This window comes from Colletotrichum siamense (genome assembly GCF_013390195.1).
Source record: "Colletotrichum siamense strain Cg363 chromosome Unknown KSG_Cg363_contig05, whole genome shotgun sequence".
Lineage (NCBI taxonomy): Eukaryota > Fungi > Ascomycota > Sordariomycetes > Glomerellales > Glomerellaceae > Colletotrichum > Colletotrichum siamense.
In genome coordinates, this window is record NW_023501018.1 from 1,232,225 (window position 1) to 1,247,956 (window position 15,732).

General features: G+C 50.7%; 4 protein-coding genes across 4 annotated transcripts; 2 read left to right on the forward strand and 2 right to left on the reverse strand.

Annotated features, from left to right (window-relative positions):
• Window positions 1-4,071: 4,071 nt before the first annotated feature.
• Window positions 4,072-5,695, reverse strand: P450-3 (Cytochrome P450 monooygenase 3; the record flags this gene model as incomplete). Its single annotated transcript, XM_036639819.1, has 5 exons — window positions 4,072-4,438; window positions 4,492-4,588; window positions 4,650-4,842; window positions 4,894-5,578; window positions 5,634-5,695. The coding sequence occupies 5 exons, from the start codon at window positions 5,693-5,695 to the stop codon at window positions 4,072-4,074; spliced, it is 1,404 nt and encodes a 467-aa protein (XP_036495221.1).
• Window positions 5,696-8,273: 2,578 nt separating this feature from the next.
• Window positions 8,274-9,500, forward strand: CEL6B (1,4-beta-D-glucan cellobiohydrolase CEL6B; the record flags this gene model as incomplete). Its single annotated transcript, XM_036639820.1, has 2 exons — window positions 8,274-8,973; window positions 9,037-9,500. 2 exons carry the CDS (start codon window positions 8,274-8,276, stop codon window positions 9,498-9,500), a joined length of 1,164 nt encoding a protein of 387 aa, XP_036495220.1.
• Window positions 9,501-9,694: 194 nt separating this feature from the next.
• CYP7B1-3 (25-hydroxycholesterol 7-alpha-hydroxylase) lies at window positions 9,695-11,492 on the reverse strand (the record flags this gene model as incomplete). The annotated part of the gene is made up of 4 exons (XM_036639821.1): window positions 9,695-9,915; window positions 9,968-10,431; window positions 10,484-11,245; window positions 11,296-11,492. The coding sequence occupies 4 exons, from the start codon at window positions 11,490-11,492 to the stop codon at window positions 9,695-9,697; spliced, it is 1,644 nt and encodes a 547-aa protein (XP_036495219.1).
• Window positions 11,493-12,896: 1,404 nt separating this feature from the next.
• Window positions 12,897-15,029, forward strand: CGCS363_v007973 (Heterokaryon incompatibility protein 6, OR allele; the record flags this gene model as incomplete). The annotated part of the gene is made up of 1 exon (XM_036639822.1): window positions 12,897-15,029. The coding sequence occupies one exon, from the start codon at window positions 12,897-12,899 to the stop codon at window positions 15,027-15,029; it is 2,133 nt and encodes a 710-aa protein (XP_036495218.1).
• Between the last annotated feature and the right edge of the window lie 703 nt (window positions 15,030-15,732).

Genomic DNA, 15,732 nt, shown 5'->3' on the forward strand with positions numbered 1-15,732 from the left:
GACTGGCCCGCCGCCGAGCCCGCGAGGGTTTGGAGACATGGTTTGGGCTTGCAACGCTGATCCACTTCGCATCAACTGGAGACACCACACGAAATTTTCGCATCGTGCCAGCGAAAATTGCGCGGCTACGGCTACATGATGCCACTCCCACCGGTCGATGTCAGGCAATCCAGCAGATGCTCGCATCTGCCCGGCTAGCTCAATCGGTAGAGCGTGAGACTCTTAATCTCAAGGTTGTGGGTTCGACCCCCACGTCGGGCTCAATTCCCGTCAGCGATTGACCTTCCTTTTTGCTTTTTGCCGTGCGTTTTGCTTATGGGTCGGGACTTGTTACTCTTCACGAGGAAAATGCCTAAGTACAATTTCAGCACTGTAATTTCACTGACTGCTGACCAATACGCTCGTGTCTGGTAAGCAGGACTGGGTAGATGGACTCGACTGCAGCTCAACACTGGCTACCCAACAGAGCAATCGCCGTAGCTCGATGAGCATCCGCCAGATAAGTGTATAAACATGTGTCAAGACGATGTGCTTTTCCGTTGATGCAAAGTTGACGCGAAGAGTGGCTGAGGAGCATCTGAGTCTGCCTTGCTCGGACTTGGTCTGGCAGCCATCATGGAGAGGTTACATCCAAGAGCGATCTAGTACTTCGTCCTTATTTGCCTTCAACGAGAGATCCATGGTCTATGGGCAAGGTTGTATGTAAAGTGCTCACCTCTCTGGGCTGAGTATTTCGAACGATACCGGGAATGTGCTGCTGGCGTCTTACAGCATTTTGCACCCAGCCACCTGGTTGGCCTTCGGTGCTGTAGGATTGCGGCGGGTCTGACCAAGCAGAACGCCCCGCGCGGCCTGTTCTGTTGATCATTCCAAACGGAGAACCATGAATGCAACCTCTTCATCGATTAATTATTAATCAACAAGGCTTTTCCAACTTTGTAGCAAAAATGTACAAGATGATCCTGACCAGGCACCCTTTTCCACAGAACGATACCGTCCTTCACGTCGAACCAAGCATATATAGTCATGTCTCGGCCCTCAGGTGGCAGGTGAAAGTGATGCTGTTACTCTGGGAGACATCTGGAAATGAAACTGAACATACCTGAAAATTATCACCGGGATGACAGCACCTATAACGAGCCAATACTTTTTCGACTACACGAAATCCGGCCCACCAGACCAATTCGCAAAACAGTAGTCTCAACGGGGTCCAACCCAGCTGAGAAAGAAGAGATAACACAAGCTCTCTTGCTGAACATCAAAGTTCACCAGCTCGCTCCTCTCGCGAAATGGCACCTTCACGACGATCCAATCACAGTGCTGGGACAAATGAAAGCGTCTTCCGGCGTCCCACATGGGTTCATGCGAGCGTCTTGATGGCCTCGTGGATAATCTTTGTGCTTGGGTGCTTTGTAATCTCACCAAAAGCAGGGTGGCCGTGGCATCTCGGCTTCGAGAAACAACTTATACTCGTCGGCTTACTTCTGGCTTTCATGAAAACGTTTCTGGACGAGATATCAAGCGCCACATTCTTGTCCTTACTGGAACGTTACGGTCCTTCTCAGCCTAAGCATGACGCTGTTCTCAGCAAGAGTCTATTCCGACCTAAGGACAGCGGCTGGTTTTACATGCCCTTGGTGGTACTCTGGGTTCTCCCTATTGGTCTCGGAGTTGCGTATAAAAGTGCTATTGGTGGCGAGGTCTCGAAGACTGTCGATCCAAAGGCTATGGATCCCAGTATATCTTTAGAGTCGGGCAGGCTATATGGATTGTTTCCACTAGCGAACGAGAGCCTCACCGCGAGCGCTAGTAACTCGCCATATCTTCTGACAAACGCCACATTCGACTTTTTTTCAACTTCTGCGGTTGACGACACTTTTGGTCCGCCAAATTCTTTCCCGAGGCCGTTTGGTCATAATATTCTCCTTCTGGAAAACAATACAGCCGCTGCACTTGATTTACCCAGGTATCCCTATATACGAACAATGCAGAATAAGATCAAGGACGGCGAAGGTTTAATAATTAATGCCACCGTCGAAGCATACATCACTCGGCTGAACACAACCGCGGATACACTCTTGGCGAACGACAGGTTTTGGAATGACACTATCCGCACACAGGACAGAGGAATGACAGCGTACACACAGTTCGCCAACGCAACAGCTCTCGGCATGGTACCGTGGATCCCGAACGGCGACGGCACCACATCGTCCCTATTGGGCTTTTATTCCCCCACCCATGTTCGTTGGTTCGATTACTACAACAACACCAATGACCCGAGAGAAAATGCCGAAATTCAAGCTTTCCGAAAGTCTGCCATGGCATTTACTACTCATCGCACAAGATGCACAGCCTCATGGCGCGTTACCAAACAATCATTTCACCTTCAGCATGGGAACTGCTCGGCAGCTGCAGCTGGCATGACGCCTCAGTCACAGATTTTCTTTGACATTGTCCACTTTAGCCCTTTCACTCTTGACACATTACCCGTCATTGGACTCCTTCTTAAAGAATATCCCAAATGGGACATTCGAGCCGGGTCTCCCTGGAGAATGCCATCCTTCGTTGTGGCACTAGTCGGATCGTACTGGGCACGCGGTGTGTTCATGATCCCAAAGTTGGCACCAAGGTCGGAATACACGGACCTGATGCAGAGTTGGAAGTACCACCCATCGGATGAGACCGTTGAGCTCTCGAGGAAGATTCTCCATCCTTACTGGTGGCTGTATCTTGTTCTTGGAATACAGCCACTGCTTACGACAGCTGCGTTCTTAGCCAATCAATTATGCCTTTATCCCAGGTCTGTCGTTAGAGGCTCTGGATTCCATATGCTTCTAGGTGACACTGGATCACAAGCCACTTCATTTGTGACTAGCAGTTCTCAGTAATTCATAGCACATGTTTGCAGACATCTTCAAGTGCGAGTCTCCTCGGCAACACCAATATTGGTTCAGCGGTCTCATTTAACCTCGCGATATACAAAAGAGTCAGGCCTTCGAGCAAGGCGCCATTAACCCCAAGATAGCCGGCGAGTGCATGCCACGAGGAAGGCGCTCTATGTTCTGTTTTCGAGCCCGTGTTCTCTGGAAATTTTGATGACAAGATATTGTTTACGGAGCCCTCTAATTCCCAGGGATGTGATTACATGAAAGAGAAATGACTGTAAGGTCCGAAAGGGATGCTGAATGGGCCAGGAGGGCTCATTCGCTACAAGATGAAAACCTGAAATTCCTCAGACTTCATCTGCCTTGCTTTCGAGTGGTTTTCTGCCAGTTTCTGCAGCTTCTGATGCCTCTTTCAAGTAGTTTCAGACAACGAGTCAAGAAAAATGGTGCATAATAAACGACGAGAACGATGCCAAAAGCTTTGAACACCCAGACAGGGGGAGTAACGTCGTTGACGAATCTCCGGATGAACAGAACGAAAGACTGCAACTCCGATTGGTTTCTTTTCGCTACATTTCGAATAGCGCCATCTGCTGATGCTTCGTCTGAAGCCGACCTAAGGCGTTTGTCATCCATCAGCGGCTTTTTGTCTATGTCGTTCGGGCTAGTGATTTCTGATCTTAAAAAGAAAAAGCTGATAAGATATAGTGATAAATAGGTTTTCCTTGGTATCTTACCAGACCGAAAGTGCTTTCAATACCTAAAGTGAGAAGATTCGACTTTTCGAGAGTGCTGATAGGCGGCCCTAGAAGGAGCTTTAACAGCAGCGAAGTCAAATAACGATAAGCATAAGGGAAACAACCAGACACATATATAATAACTGATGTGCCAAGGTGCCAAGGATGTGCCCAGGTTCGGTTCGGCATGAATATTGCCGGTGCCGCGAGCAACACATTACGCCAACAGCTTGGTTGAGTGATGGTGAACCACCAGTCACCTATTTGATGGAATCGAAGTATCGAAGTTGTCATTTCGATTGGGGGTGTCGCTTGCCACATGTTAGATGATCGCATAAATATGAGGCGCAATAAAGCAAAAAACACGGCTGCCTTCTTGGTATTTGAAATTACACTTCGGTTTCCCATTCCATCACTGGCACCCTTGTTCATGACCTAGGCCTCCGTCCTTAAACCTGAACTCGCCTCTTGATTTCAAAATCAACCCTCGAATCAGGCATAACAAGCGTCTGCTTAACAATATTTGCAGGCCGTAAAGGACCCGTGCCAGTGCTCTTCAACTGCATATCGTAATCCATCAGTAGTTCCACGAGGATACACTTGATCATGTATACAGCGAAGAAACGACCAGGACAGGAATGTGGGCCATGCCCAAAGTTGAAAGCGTCTGGCCCTGTGGTGGCAGCTTGATGCTTCATCTCGCGACCAGGAATCTCGCGAAGGCGTGAGAACCGGAAACCATCAAATTCTGCGGGCGGCGCGTTCTTCGTCTCGCTGTTGTACGAGGGGCTAAATGTCTGCGTTGTTTCTGATTGGCTGTGGCTATGTAAGTCATCGTCGTCATGGATGAAGGCGATGTGGAAACTTACTAAACACCCCATAGTGGGAACGCGACTGACGTTCCGGCAGGAAGCTTCAGGCCGTTGGAGAATGTGTAATCTTTCCGAACTCTTCTCACGGAACCACCTACAATGATATGGGTAAGTCACCGGTATTTGAATCAGCGTGTGGAGTTGTTTCGCCTTACCAAAGTTCAGAGGACTTAACCGCTGACTCTCTTTGATGAAGCTGTCCAGCTTCTTCAGCTTATTGAGAGATGTCTTCGATAGATAGTTCTTTCCGGTTTCATCTTGCTGGTATCCATCCTCCGCTATAACTTGTTGGATCTCCTCTCGGAGAGGCTGGATGTATTCCGGATGACCAAGAAGATCCATCACCGCCTATTTCAACGTCAGTAGTCAGAACATTTGGGGGTTTGTCACAGTACTCACGAAAGTGGTCGTGCATGATGTGGTGTGTATCGCCGCAAACGAAAGAAGCATCTGATTATTGCCGACGGCCTCGGCAGTTCGCCTCTCTTGTGGCAGATACTTCATCATCCATGAGATGAAGGCGCCCCGCGACCCAGGCTTCGCCTTCTCTTCTAGGTTGAACTCATTCTGAACGAAATCTGACACCAGTGGCTTCATCCACTCTTGTGCCCTCTTCTGTTCTCTTAGCATGTGCTGGACCTCGGGCAAGAAGCCCAAGAAAAACGGTCGAATCAAGGGATGCAGCCTCAACATTGCCACGCGTGATTTTGCGACGTCGACAGTGAAGTTGATTGACGCTGCCAGCCATTCCTCGTCACGGCTTAGAGGCAAGCCAACAAACACCCGACCACTCATGAGGCCGACCATACGGAGAATCGTCTTGTGGAGGTTGAACGTCTGCCACTCGGTCGAGGAACCGACGAGCTGCTCCATCCCATGGCGCACCTCATCTTGGATGGGCTGCAAGACTCCATTCAAGTTCCTGGTAAGATCGACTCGCACTGCGCCAATGACGTCGGGGTTGTCGACTCCAATGTGCGTGTATTTACCGAGGAAGACATCGTACAGCTCGGCACCGAAGGAGAACTCGGATTCAGCAGCGTGAATGACTTCTTGGTAGAGAGTCATTGGAAGGATGACTCGCCTTTATGATATCTGATTAGCCAAGCTTCTTACATGTCTCGGGTATGTCAACTTACGGCGGATCTGCCGGGACGATGAATGGAGTATCCGGGTACTGGAAGCGACCGTCGATCAGCATCTTGAAAATCGACTAGGAAGATATGTCGGGAGCGTTACCTTCTGGTGTCCTTCCAGTACTGCGTATGCCATATTCTGATCACCCGGTGATCCCACGATTGGGAAGTTGAGTCTCGTGGTGAGTTTCTTCCATAGTCGATAAAGCCCTAGCACAGCTGTCGCGAAGACGACGGGAGCCCAAAGTTGCCACAACATGTTGTCAGTGTTTTGAAGCCACGCCCAAATTCTCGAAGCGTGAAAGGCGCAAGTGGACCAAAGACCATCCATCTTGAAAGATACCGTCGAACCGCCGCCTTTTAACAAACGTGCAGTATCGAGACTTGTCCCCCTCACCGGTCGCTCGCGTTCCACCAGTTACACCAATATCCGCTAAAGATTTAAGCCTCGGTGTCTCTCGTAAGCTTGACGTGTTACGTCGCCGAGCGAAGGTGAAACTAGCCGCCCGCGACAAGGACAAGCATTCCAAAAGTCCGCCCGTTGCTCCTGTGGCTTGTGCCCAAAGTAGATTCGCGTCGCCTAATTTCTCACTACGCACGGCAGATCAAATAAGCGCTAGACCCTGATCATGGCGTGTTTATCAACCAAAGACCCGTTTCCTTGCAGTTCACGTTCTACCCTTAGACCCTTATGGCCGTTACGGACGCGGTTGCCTTCGGATCCGGCACAAAACTGGAGGCGGTGCAGCTAGCTTTCCAAAGGATCTGGTCTTAACGGCCTGTCTTGCGCGTTCGCGCTCTCCTCGACGTCATCTGAAGTTTAATGACATCCATCGTTCGCTGAAGTGCCTCCCTCGTCATGTTCCCACTAAGCGTTTGGGACACTTCAAAAAAGCTCCAAAATCCTTCAAGCGCCACAGCAGTGCCGCAGTGATGCAGGTGAGAATTCGCGTTCGCGGGGTATTCGATTGCGCCCCTCATTGGTGCTCTCCGACAGATTATGGTGGTCAGAAGCTTGCAAGGACGTTCGGGAGATTACATGGCCTGCAGTGTAATGTCACATCAATCGAGATCCAGCCATTCGTTTGATCGCATTCGCCGCCTGTAGACAAATGCGAGGGTTTCAATACGCCAGCTTTACGCGCACTTTTCGCACAGCAGATTCGTAAAAGCCTACCGTCGCCGGAAAACTTCTAGATTAGCGCATCATCTGAAGTAGCTTTCAATTTGGGCACCGGCATTGGCTCAACGGCCAGCCAACCTCGTGGCTGCACCTAGGCCATGCGGGCGCGGAGTAGCCTGCGAGCCTCCGTCCAACCTTCTGGTGCATCCCAACATGAACTCCCCGGACCATCCGTAGTTGAACTTTGAGATGGTCAAACTCCGTGCGCAAGTCAAAAGCATGACATGCTTTCCGTAAACAGCAAATCAATCGGAAAAGAGGGACCGGGGTGGCTTTTCCCATGTATCGGGAGGGGCGAAAGTTTACCGAGGCGACGGATCAACGTCGCACAAGACAAGATAATTGAGCAGAGACTGGGTTCCTCATATATGTGTTCCGTGAGAGCAAGAGCGTATTTATCGAGACATTGGATGACTTTTGCCGAGCCTCTGTGCGTGCAGTTAAGGTTGCCATTAAGGAAGTCATTCGCGACCGATGTCACACAATTGGTTGCCTCAACGATAACGAAGGAAATCAGAAAGGCCGAGCACCGCCTCCGGCGAATACTTGCTTGATTCTTTTACCGTAGTTCAAGACCGATTAACATGTTTAAGGATTGGTGAATACGCAAGGCAAAGGAGCAAAAGAATTCATGAACTGTAAGAATGTCATAGAGCTCATCTTCCTCCACGATTGTTAGGTGACACCTCAAGGCACGAGGATTCTCACGTGCACTCGGGGGCAATGCTTTTCGCGAGTAGATCGGCAGAACTTCGCAAATCTTCTGATCATCTGGGTCAAACCTCTCGGCTGGATAATTGTGAGATTCATTAATCTGACACCCGAAGCACGCCAGTCTCAATACCTCGCTTCCAGATTTGCTGACTGCCAACGTTGCACTAAACGTCAATCCAATCAAAAGTGGCAAGCACACATATTGCTCCTGAGGCCAGATTTGTATAAGCAAGCGGCTCGGCACGTGGCCCATATTTGGAGTTTCGGAGCGGAAGCCGAGTATTCCAATCGGGGTTCTTGGCCTTGCGCGGCAATTTGTGCTCTAGCGAACCAGATGCCGGACGCTAACACGGGACGGCAGCCGGAACCAGAAATCTGTTCATTGCGAGCAATATATCTCTCACAATGGCCTTCCCCAGCTTACCCCAAGTCTGGCGCCATGGGTCTGGTGGGGCGGTGATCATGGCCTGAAGAGGCTTCTCGGACGGAGACGTCTCTTCAAGAGCCTCTTGGCTGTGCAAGACCGTACCAATGTGATGAGGCGCCTTTGGTTCCGTTCCTGAGATGGTGATGGAGGCTCCGTGACTAGAAGGAAAATTGCGACTCGGCCATGGAATCTTCAGGGTATAAAAACCACCTCAGTCGCGCTTGTTGATAGTCATGCTTTCGACTCTGTGGTGAGCCTCTTAGCCCGGTGCTAGATAAAAATTTCGCTCCTCGTTGAATTGTCTTTTGTCTCGTTGAAAATGCATTTCGCTTCAATTATCACTCTCCTCTCCGCGCTGGGCGCTGTCTCGGCATCCCCTCGCTGGGGTGTCAGGGGGCACCACTTCCGTCGCCAGGGCTCCATCACCAACGACACGACAAACCCCTTTGACGGCAAGAAGCTCTATGCCAACCCCGACTGGGCCGAGAAGCTCGAGCAAACCCACGACGCATTCGTAGCCAAGGGCGACAGCGAGAATGCCGGTAAGGTCCGCACGATCCAGAACATCGGCACCTTTGTCTGGGTGTCCAACACCGCCAGCCTGGTCAACATCGACACTGCCGTTGAAAGAGCCCGTGCCATTCAAAAGGAGACAGGAGAGGAGCAAATTGTTGGTTTGGTGTTGTACAATCTCCCCGATAGAGACTGCAGCGCTGGAGAGAGCGCTGGTGAGTTCAGTAGTGAGGAGAACGGATTGGAGCTGTACAAGGAGACGTACATCAAGCCGTATGCCGAGAAGCTGGCTGCCGCGAGCGACTTGACATTTGCAGTCGTGCTCGAGCCTGATTCTCTGGCAAACCTGGTTACAAACTTGGCTGTCGAGTTCTGTGCCAAGGCTGCACCGGTGTATGAGGAGGGTATCGCCTACGCCATCTCCAGCTTGCAGTATGACAATGTCCACCTTTACATCGATGCTGCTCACGGAGGATGGCTTGGATGGGACGACAACCTCGCACCTTGTAAGTCACTGACCTTCAGGTACTCTGCACAACTTGTATTCTATTGCTGACAAAATCTCAAAGCGGCCAAGCTCTTTGCCAAGGTCGTCCAGAAAGCCGGCAACAACACCAGAATCCGTGGCTTCTCGACCAACGTCTCCAACTACAATCCTTTCAACGCTAACCCGCGCGCCAACTACACTGAGTGGAGCAACTCATGGGACGAGAACCACTACGCTCTCTCCCTTGCCCCTCATCTTGAAGCTGAGGGTCTGCCGTCTCGCTTCATCATTGACCAGGGCCGTGTTTCCAACAGCAGGGAGGAGTGGGGTGAGTGGTGCAACGTCAGCCCTGCCGGCTTTGGTATGCAGCCCGGCACCCCGGTCAACAACACCCATATCGACTCCATCGTCTGGGTCAAGCCCGGTGGTGAGAGCGACGGACGCTGCGGACTTGAGGGTGCTCCGAGGGCCGGAGAGTGGTTTGACGAGTACGTTCAGATGCTCGTTGAGAACGCAGACCCCTCTATTGTTGCAAGCAAAGTCTAGATGCTTGGGTGGATCGAGAACAGTTTGCAGGATGGAGAAAATCAGCGGAACAGGCCTGAGAAAAATAGGCAATTCTCTTCATGTCAATTTCTTCACAGACGTACATACACAATTTAGAAGCTTCCCTCCCCAGTTCTCCTAGACCTTTTCCAAAGACGTTCTCCTGTAATTACCGATTTCCTATGCCCATCCGGCTACCACAATCTCTTCCACCGGATCCTTACATCACGGTCGGGAGGCACGGCCGCATTCAGGAAATACTTCTCGTTATCCTTCGCGGGCCGGTCAGACTTCCTCCCGTCCATGTGAGTCCATTCCAAGATCTCCATGTCAAACTTCGTGACTAGAGTCGCGACTGTGAGCAGAATCTCTTGCTTGGCAAAGTGACGTCCCGGGCACATCGAGACCCCACCACCTACTCACAAGTTAGCTCTACTCTGTATATCTCAAAGATGGGACTTGCATACCAAACGGAAAGAAGTCACTTGGCTTTCCTGCCATGACAAACATCTTTTCTATCTTCACCTCGCCTGTGGTTTCATCAACTTTCTGGATGTGCCTGACATGACGCTCGGCCCAGAACTCCGATGCAGGATGGCCATCTCTAGCCCAGACGTCGTCATCCTGATGCCCAAGGTTCGTTGGCGCCTGAATTAGAGACCCTTTCTTCAAGCGGTAGCCGTCCAAGACCGTGTCTTCCATGATCTCCCGGGTGATCCCGATAGAGACGTGTAACCGCATGCACTCGATGTAGATCGACTGTAGCAATGGCGACGAAACTAGCTTTTGACAGTCAAATCCTCGTTTCCCGGTTTGGGGGTCAATCAACAGCGCCTCAGAGGCCTCGGCACGGACTGCGTCAAAGAGACCCGGGTCTTTGAGGAGTTCCATGATGAACCACGTTGTGACGGGCACAGTGTTCGAATTGACCCTGCGATGCATCAGTTCAAAAGTCATACAGCATATGCTAGAAGCAATCGTACGCAAATATCGACATCGCAAGAAACCCTGCACGTGTTCGCATCGTCATGTTCTGGTCATAAGTCCACTTCTGAAGATCGCGCGAGTAGCCGCAGCCGAAATTCGGTTCCCAATACGTATCTGTGCCCAGTCCATTCCAATCAAACTTGTCAAACTCCTGTTTCAGGAACTTCTCCGTCATCGCGAGGAGCTTGTCTCGCTCTCGTGCCGGCTTCGGGTTGATCCATTGCGGGAGGCCGTTAAGAACCTGGTGAGAAACGCCGTCAAACTTCCAGAACTGGTCGATGAATCCCGGGTTGATCTCCAAGATTCTCGTACCGGCGAGTGACTTGACCGCACTTTCTGCCATGTCTTTTCTCAGGTACTCAAATACCCGAACCGTTGACCACTCTCCCAATGGCTGTTTCTCCAAAGCCTCGCCCAGGAAATCGATATACTTACTGGCCAGCTGGGACGTGTTCTCAATGATGGAAAGGTTCTTGGTGGTAATTTGATGCAAAGTGTGCCAGTAGCGTTGGTCCTCGGGTACGCTCTCAAATCCCGGCTCCGGGATCTTCAGTCGTCCCGTTTTGTCGGTGGCAAACTTGGCGACGTCTTGTTCTGCCGACCCCTGGAGTTTTCTCAAGACCATAATTACAAATTTGTCAGAGCTCATGGAGGTCGACTTTCGGAACATCGCCTGGACTTGATGGCCTCCCTTGATTAGATACACGCGTACCGGTCCAAGACGAAGTTTGACGATATTATTGGATCTTAAAGCTTGGCTGTGCCTCGTCAGACATCTCCACAATCGTAAGTCGAGTGATGATGATACCTTGCGCGTTGCATAAACACCCTGGAGTTCGTCATGTACTGGAACGTGTTGCTCACGAAGGGGATAGTCTCAGCCATTGACGGCGGGTCATCTTTGCTATCGGAACGTACAGTCAAGAAAATCAACGGTAAGATAACGATCAACCCGGCGAGAACCAAGTGGTTCATCGCCAAATTTGGCAGGACTTCGGACGACATCGTGATCGGGCCGTACGTGGTTCTTTCTGGGATTCAATGTGTTCATGATTCGTGCGGGGTCGACAGATTTATAGCCATGTCTTAAATACGGATACGATAATTAGCGAAAGTCTGGGTTACACAGCGTATCACATGATATGTAGACCGTGGCTAGCGAAAACCTACGACCGTAGTAGCTGTTGTTAATTAATTAGCCGCTACAAGTCGTCGGGTGGCGGCAAAATAGATCAGCTTGCCAATGTGCTACCACATTCTCAGCAGCGAGGCGCAATCAGCGACACATTCGTCGCCGGCTGAGCTGAAAATATTGTGGGCGTCTCTCCGCAAGCAAACCCCCCTTGTTCAATGCACAAAACTGTCAAAAATGTGTCACTCCTCCCCGAGGTGGGCTCGAACCACCAACCTCCAGATGACCATCCTGGTTGTCGTGAACAACCAATTTCGATCGTAACAGTCTGACGCGCTAGCCAATTGTGCCATCGGGGATTAGGTAATGCGCTGCTTGATGATGGAGTCAATTGTCGGCTACCATATGGATCCGATTGAATGGAGTGGAGCGAAACTGATGGGGCGTCTGTCACAGACGTCTACTGATCTGTTGGGCGGGACAGACCGCAAAGAAAGGCACAAAAGCGATGCGCTATATGTAGGTCTAAATCGTGTGAGCATCTTGTGAGGTTGAAACAAAATCGAAGTGCGTGTCAGTTTATTGCAATACTAAGTCAGTGGATTGAATCGTCATAGACGTCTTGTCTTCCCGAATGAAAGCTCCTCAGGTATGGCTACTTATAATGACAAAAGCAAGAAATCACAAAGAAGTTAGAAAAGAGCTGTTGTGCCGGTTGATGTTGCGTACAGCGGTGAGGTTGAACCTCGGAGACTTAACGATACCTTCACCTCTAAAATAGTCTACCTTAGCCAACTCGAAGTACACCAGAGGCATTTGATGTGTCTGATGCGAGTATCTTGAGAATTATTGTAAGAATACGTGGAAGCGACAAGCTAAGATGTATGGGCAGACAAACTGCCAAGCCATGCTGAGTTGAAGTTAAGACCTGACCAAATCAGCCGGCCTCTACAACAATGCTCCATCACCATGATCCTTTCCAGTCCAAGGAAGCGTCATCTTTCATAGCGCCAAGACTGCATCCAATCAGGTTTGGTCGCGAAATACTTGCCGAGCAGATCCTGCGCGAAGGCGCAGTCTTACTTGCATAAGCGTGCTTTCTGCTTAAATCATTGGACCAGTGAAAAGTCGGGCGGAACCCGTCCCACAATGAATCCTCCAATTTGCAAAACGTCTTCAACAATGTGCATGTGTTCTTCCTGATGTTCGCATTGAGTCGCATGGCAAGACGGGTTCGACAAAAGCAGTTCCACCAGATCCCAATTGCAAGGAAAGCGATGTATCACTACGAGCCACTACCATCGCCGCAGTTCATCCGGCTGGTGAACATCATCCACGACGACTGCAGCCAGCATGGGTTCTCTGTCCGTTTGACGACTCACTCCCTCCACGACTTACCGCCATTTTGGGCGCTCTCGTACACATGGGGTTCTCCGGATTTTCATAGCGACGACCCCCAGGATGAGAAAGCGGAGGGAAAGCGTTTCAGCATCAAGTGCGATGGGAATGATATGGAGATTGGCGAAAGCCTCTACGACTTCTTGCGACACATGAACGAAGAGATGTTGGCTGCATCAGATCCCTCTGGCCCCCAAATGTATTCAAGGCCTTCCACAAACTCTCGGCGCTTGGTCTTTCCGGAGAGGCATTTCAACTTCTGGGTCGACGCCATTTGCATCGATCAGCAGAATGACGACGAGAGGTCGGATCAAGTGCAGCTGATGGGAAAGATCTATCAATCCGCAAGTCGCGTCGTTGCGTGGCTTGGAAATACAGAGCCTAACGATAATGTCAACTGGGTCATCAACAGCTTTGCGCCAATGATGCTGCATGTGTCACGATCTTCGTCAAGACCTAAAGTCATCCAGCTGTGCCAGGATACCGGTCACGAATTGAATCATCCCAAAGCCGAGGAGCTGATAGGCGCAGGGGTGTGTGCGCGCTGGCGTCGGTCATATGCTGACTTCTTTTCATTCTTTGTGAAGAAGAGATGGCTGACCAGGGGATGGGTCGTCCAAGAGGCGGCAATACCAGAGCCGTACACTGTGGTCTTGTTGTGCGGCAGAAGTCAGTTCTCGTGGACAACCATCAACAACTTCGCCTCGTTCATTCTTAACGTTGGCTGGGACGACACACTGGAGGCAAGTCTTACTGAATCTCTACCAGAATGGAAGGCGAGAAAAGGGACCATCGATCGTCTCTGGAACCCCGTTTCAACGTCCCTACCAGACTTCCAAGAAGAGACCATCAATGATAGCATGGTCGACTGGCAAAACAGGCGCTGGGGCGCGGTCACTGATGAGGAGGTGCGGCATGCGGAAGTCTTGCACAACTTTCACCGACTACGATTTTATGAGTTTCAGAACCCGTTGGATCACATCTACGGCACCCTGGGCTTGATGCCCCTGATTCTTGGACCAAAGTACCCTCTAGGGGTGACCCCAAGTTACGATATCTCTGTGGAGCAAGCTTTCACCGACGTCGCGACGTGGCTGATCCCACACCTACCCAACTTGGATATCCTAGGTCTGGCAGGCCTTGCCTTAGGAAGAAGCGGTTCCTTGCCGTCATGGGTGCCCGACTTCTCTTTTCATGGCCCGGCGTGTCACACGTCTTTGCAGAGGGCGCGCCAGATCAGGATGAAGTACGCTCGCTGGTACGGACCGCTCGACGCCACACGCACGACAAGCCTCTTCGAATCCCCGAAGCCATTCGCTCGTATCGAGGGATCTAGACTGAGACTCGAAGGCAGTCGCATCGATAACATCAAGAAGACACACAAGCTACATCACGATGACCAGGGAGTCCTTTGGAACGTCTCCTGGATTTTGGACTTTTGCAATCGAAATGACGCCTACATTACTGAAAGTGAATCGTCAGCTGAGGCCGTTGTGCATACACTTAGCGCAGACATTAGGCCAAGAGTCATATTGAAAAAGGACTACAAAGAGCGAAGTGAGGATTGGGTTAGGGACTGCATAACATATAATTGGCTGCTAAGTAAAGATGGTAAGAAACCGGTTCTCCCCGCAGGAGTTAAGAATAGAAACCGGAGGAAACCTTTCATGACAGTAGACGACGCTCTGGAGAGGGGGTCTCAGGATGGTTTCCGCTCTAGCCTGATTGACAATCACATCACCAAAGTCATTGATTTTGTCACACCCGGACGGCAGGTTATCATCACTGAAGGAGGCTTCCTGGGCCTCGGGCGTGCCGAGGCGCAGGTTGGAGATGAAATTTGGCTGATGCGAGGTGGGAGGATGCCGTTGGTTTTAAGAAAGTCAGGCAGGACGGGTGGAGTTGGTGAGGATTACCTCCTGGTAGGGGAAGCATATATCCACGGGATCATGCATGGAGAGATGATGAATGACAGGCTGAGACAGAGTTTCCAGGAGGTTGTGATTGTCTAGATAAACCTCCAAGAACTTATATGCAGCGACAGAAATGTTTCTTCACGTCCCCCCTTCATGCCAAGCATGTTGAAGAGTCCCGCTATCGGATGGGTATTTGTTGAAAGCGCGGGCATCACTCAAAATAGTCCGCGTCTACATTTGGGCAAAACATGCAACCCACATTACCCAAAACAGGTGGCTTGAGGTCAGCCCCAGGCCACACAATAAACTGCTTCGGTGTCATGCGGCGGTTCTTTTCACAGAGCGACGTTCCGCCAGAGAAGAGGTCAGTCAAAAGTACGATTGACCAGCTTTGATTACTCACCGGTAAAACCAACACTCGGCACCTTGTCTCATCCGGATCGATTTAGTCTCCGTTTGCCACTCGGACGCCATAATCACGAACTCGTCTGGGGGATAGCAATGAGTGATGCATTTCCCTCTGTACTTGGGTTCTTTGCAGAATGAAACGTAATGGCATTTTCCTTCCTCGCGTTTCCCGGTGGTTTCGTTTCCATGAAGCTTTCCAAGCGCCGTGCCCGTTTCGGTAAGTTGCTGGGAGTCGGACGAGTAAACTGGGGCGAAGATAGTATAATCTGTCAAGGGCTTGGCGTTGACCCTGAAGATAAGGGTAATTATCGTCAAAAGTCGCATGAGCGTCGACAGCATCGTCAATGGCGCGCAATTGTCGTGATGCGAGAGGCATCACTTTCAGGGTCTG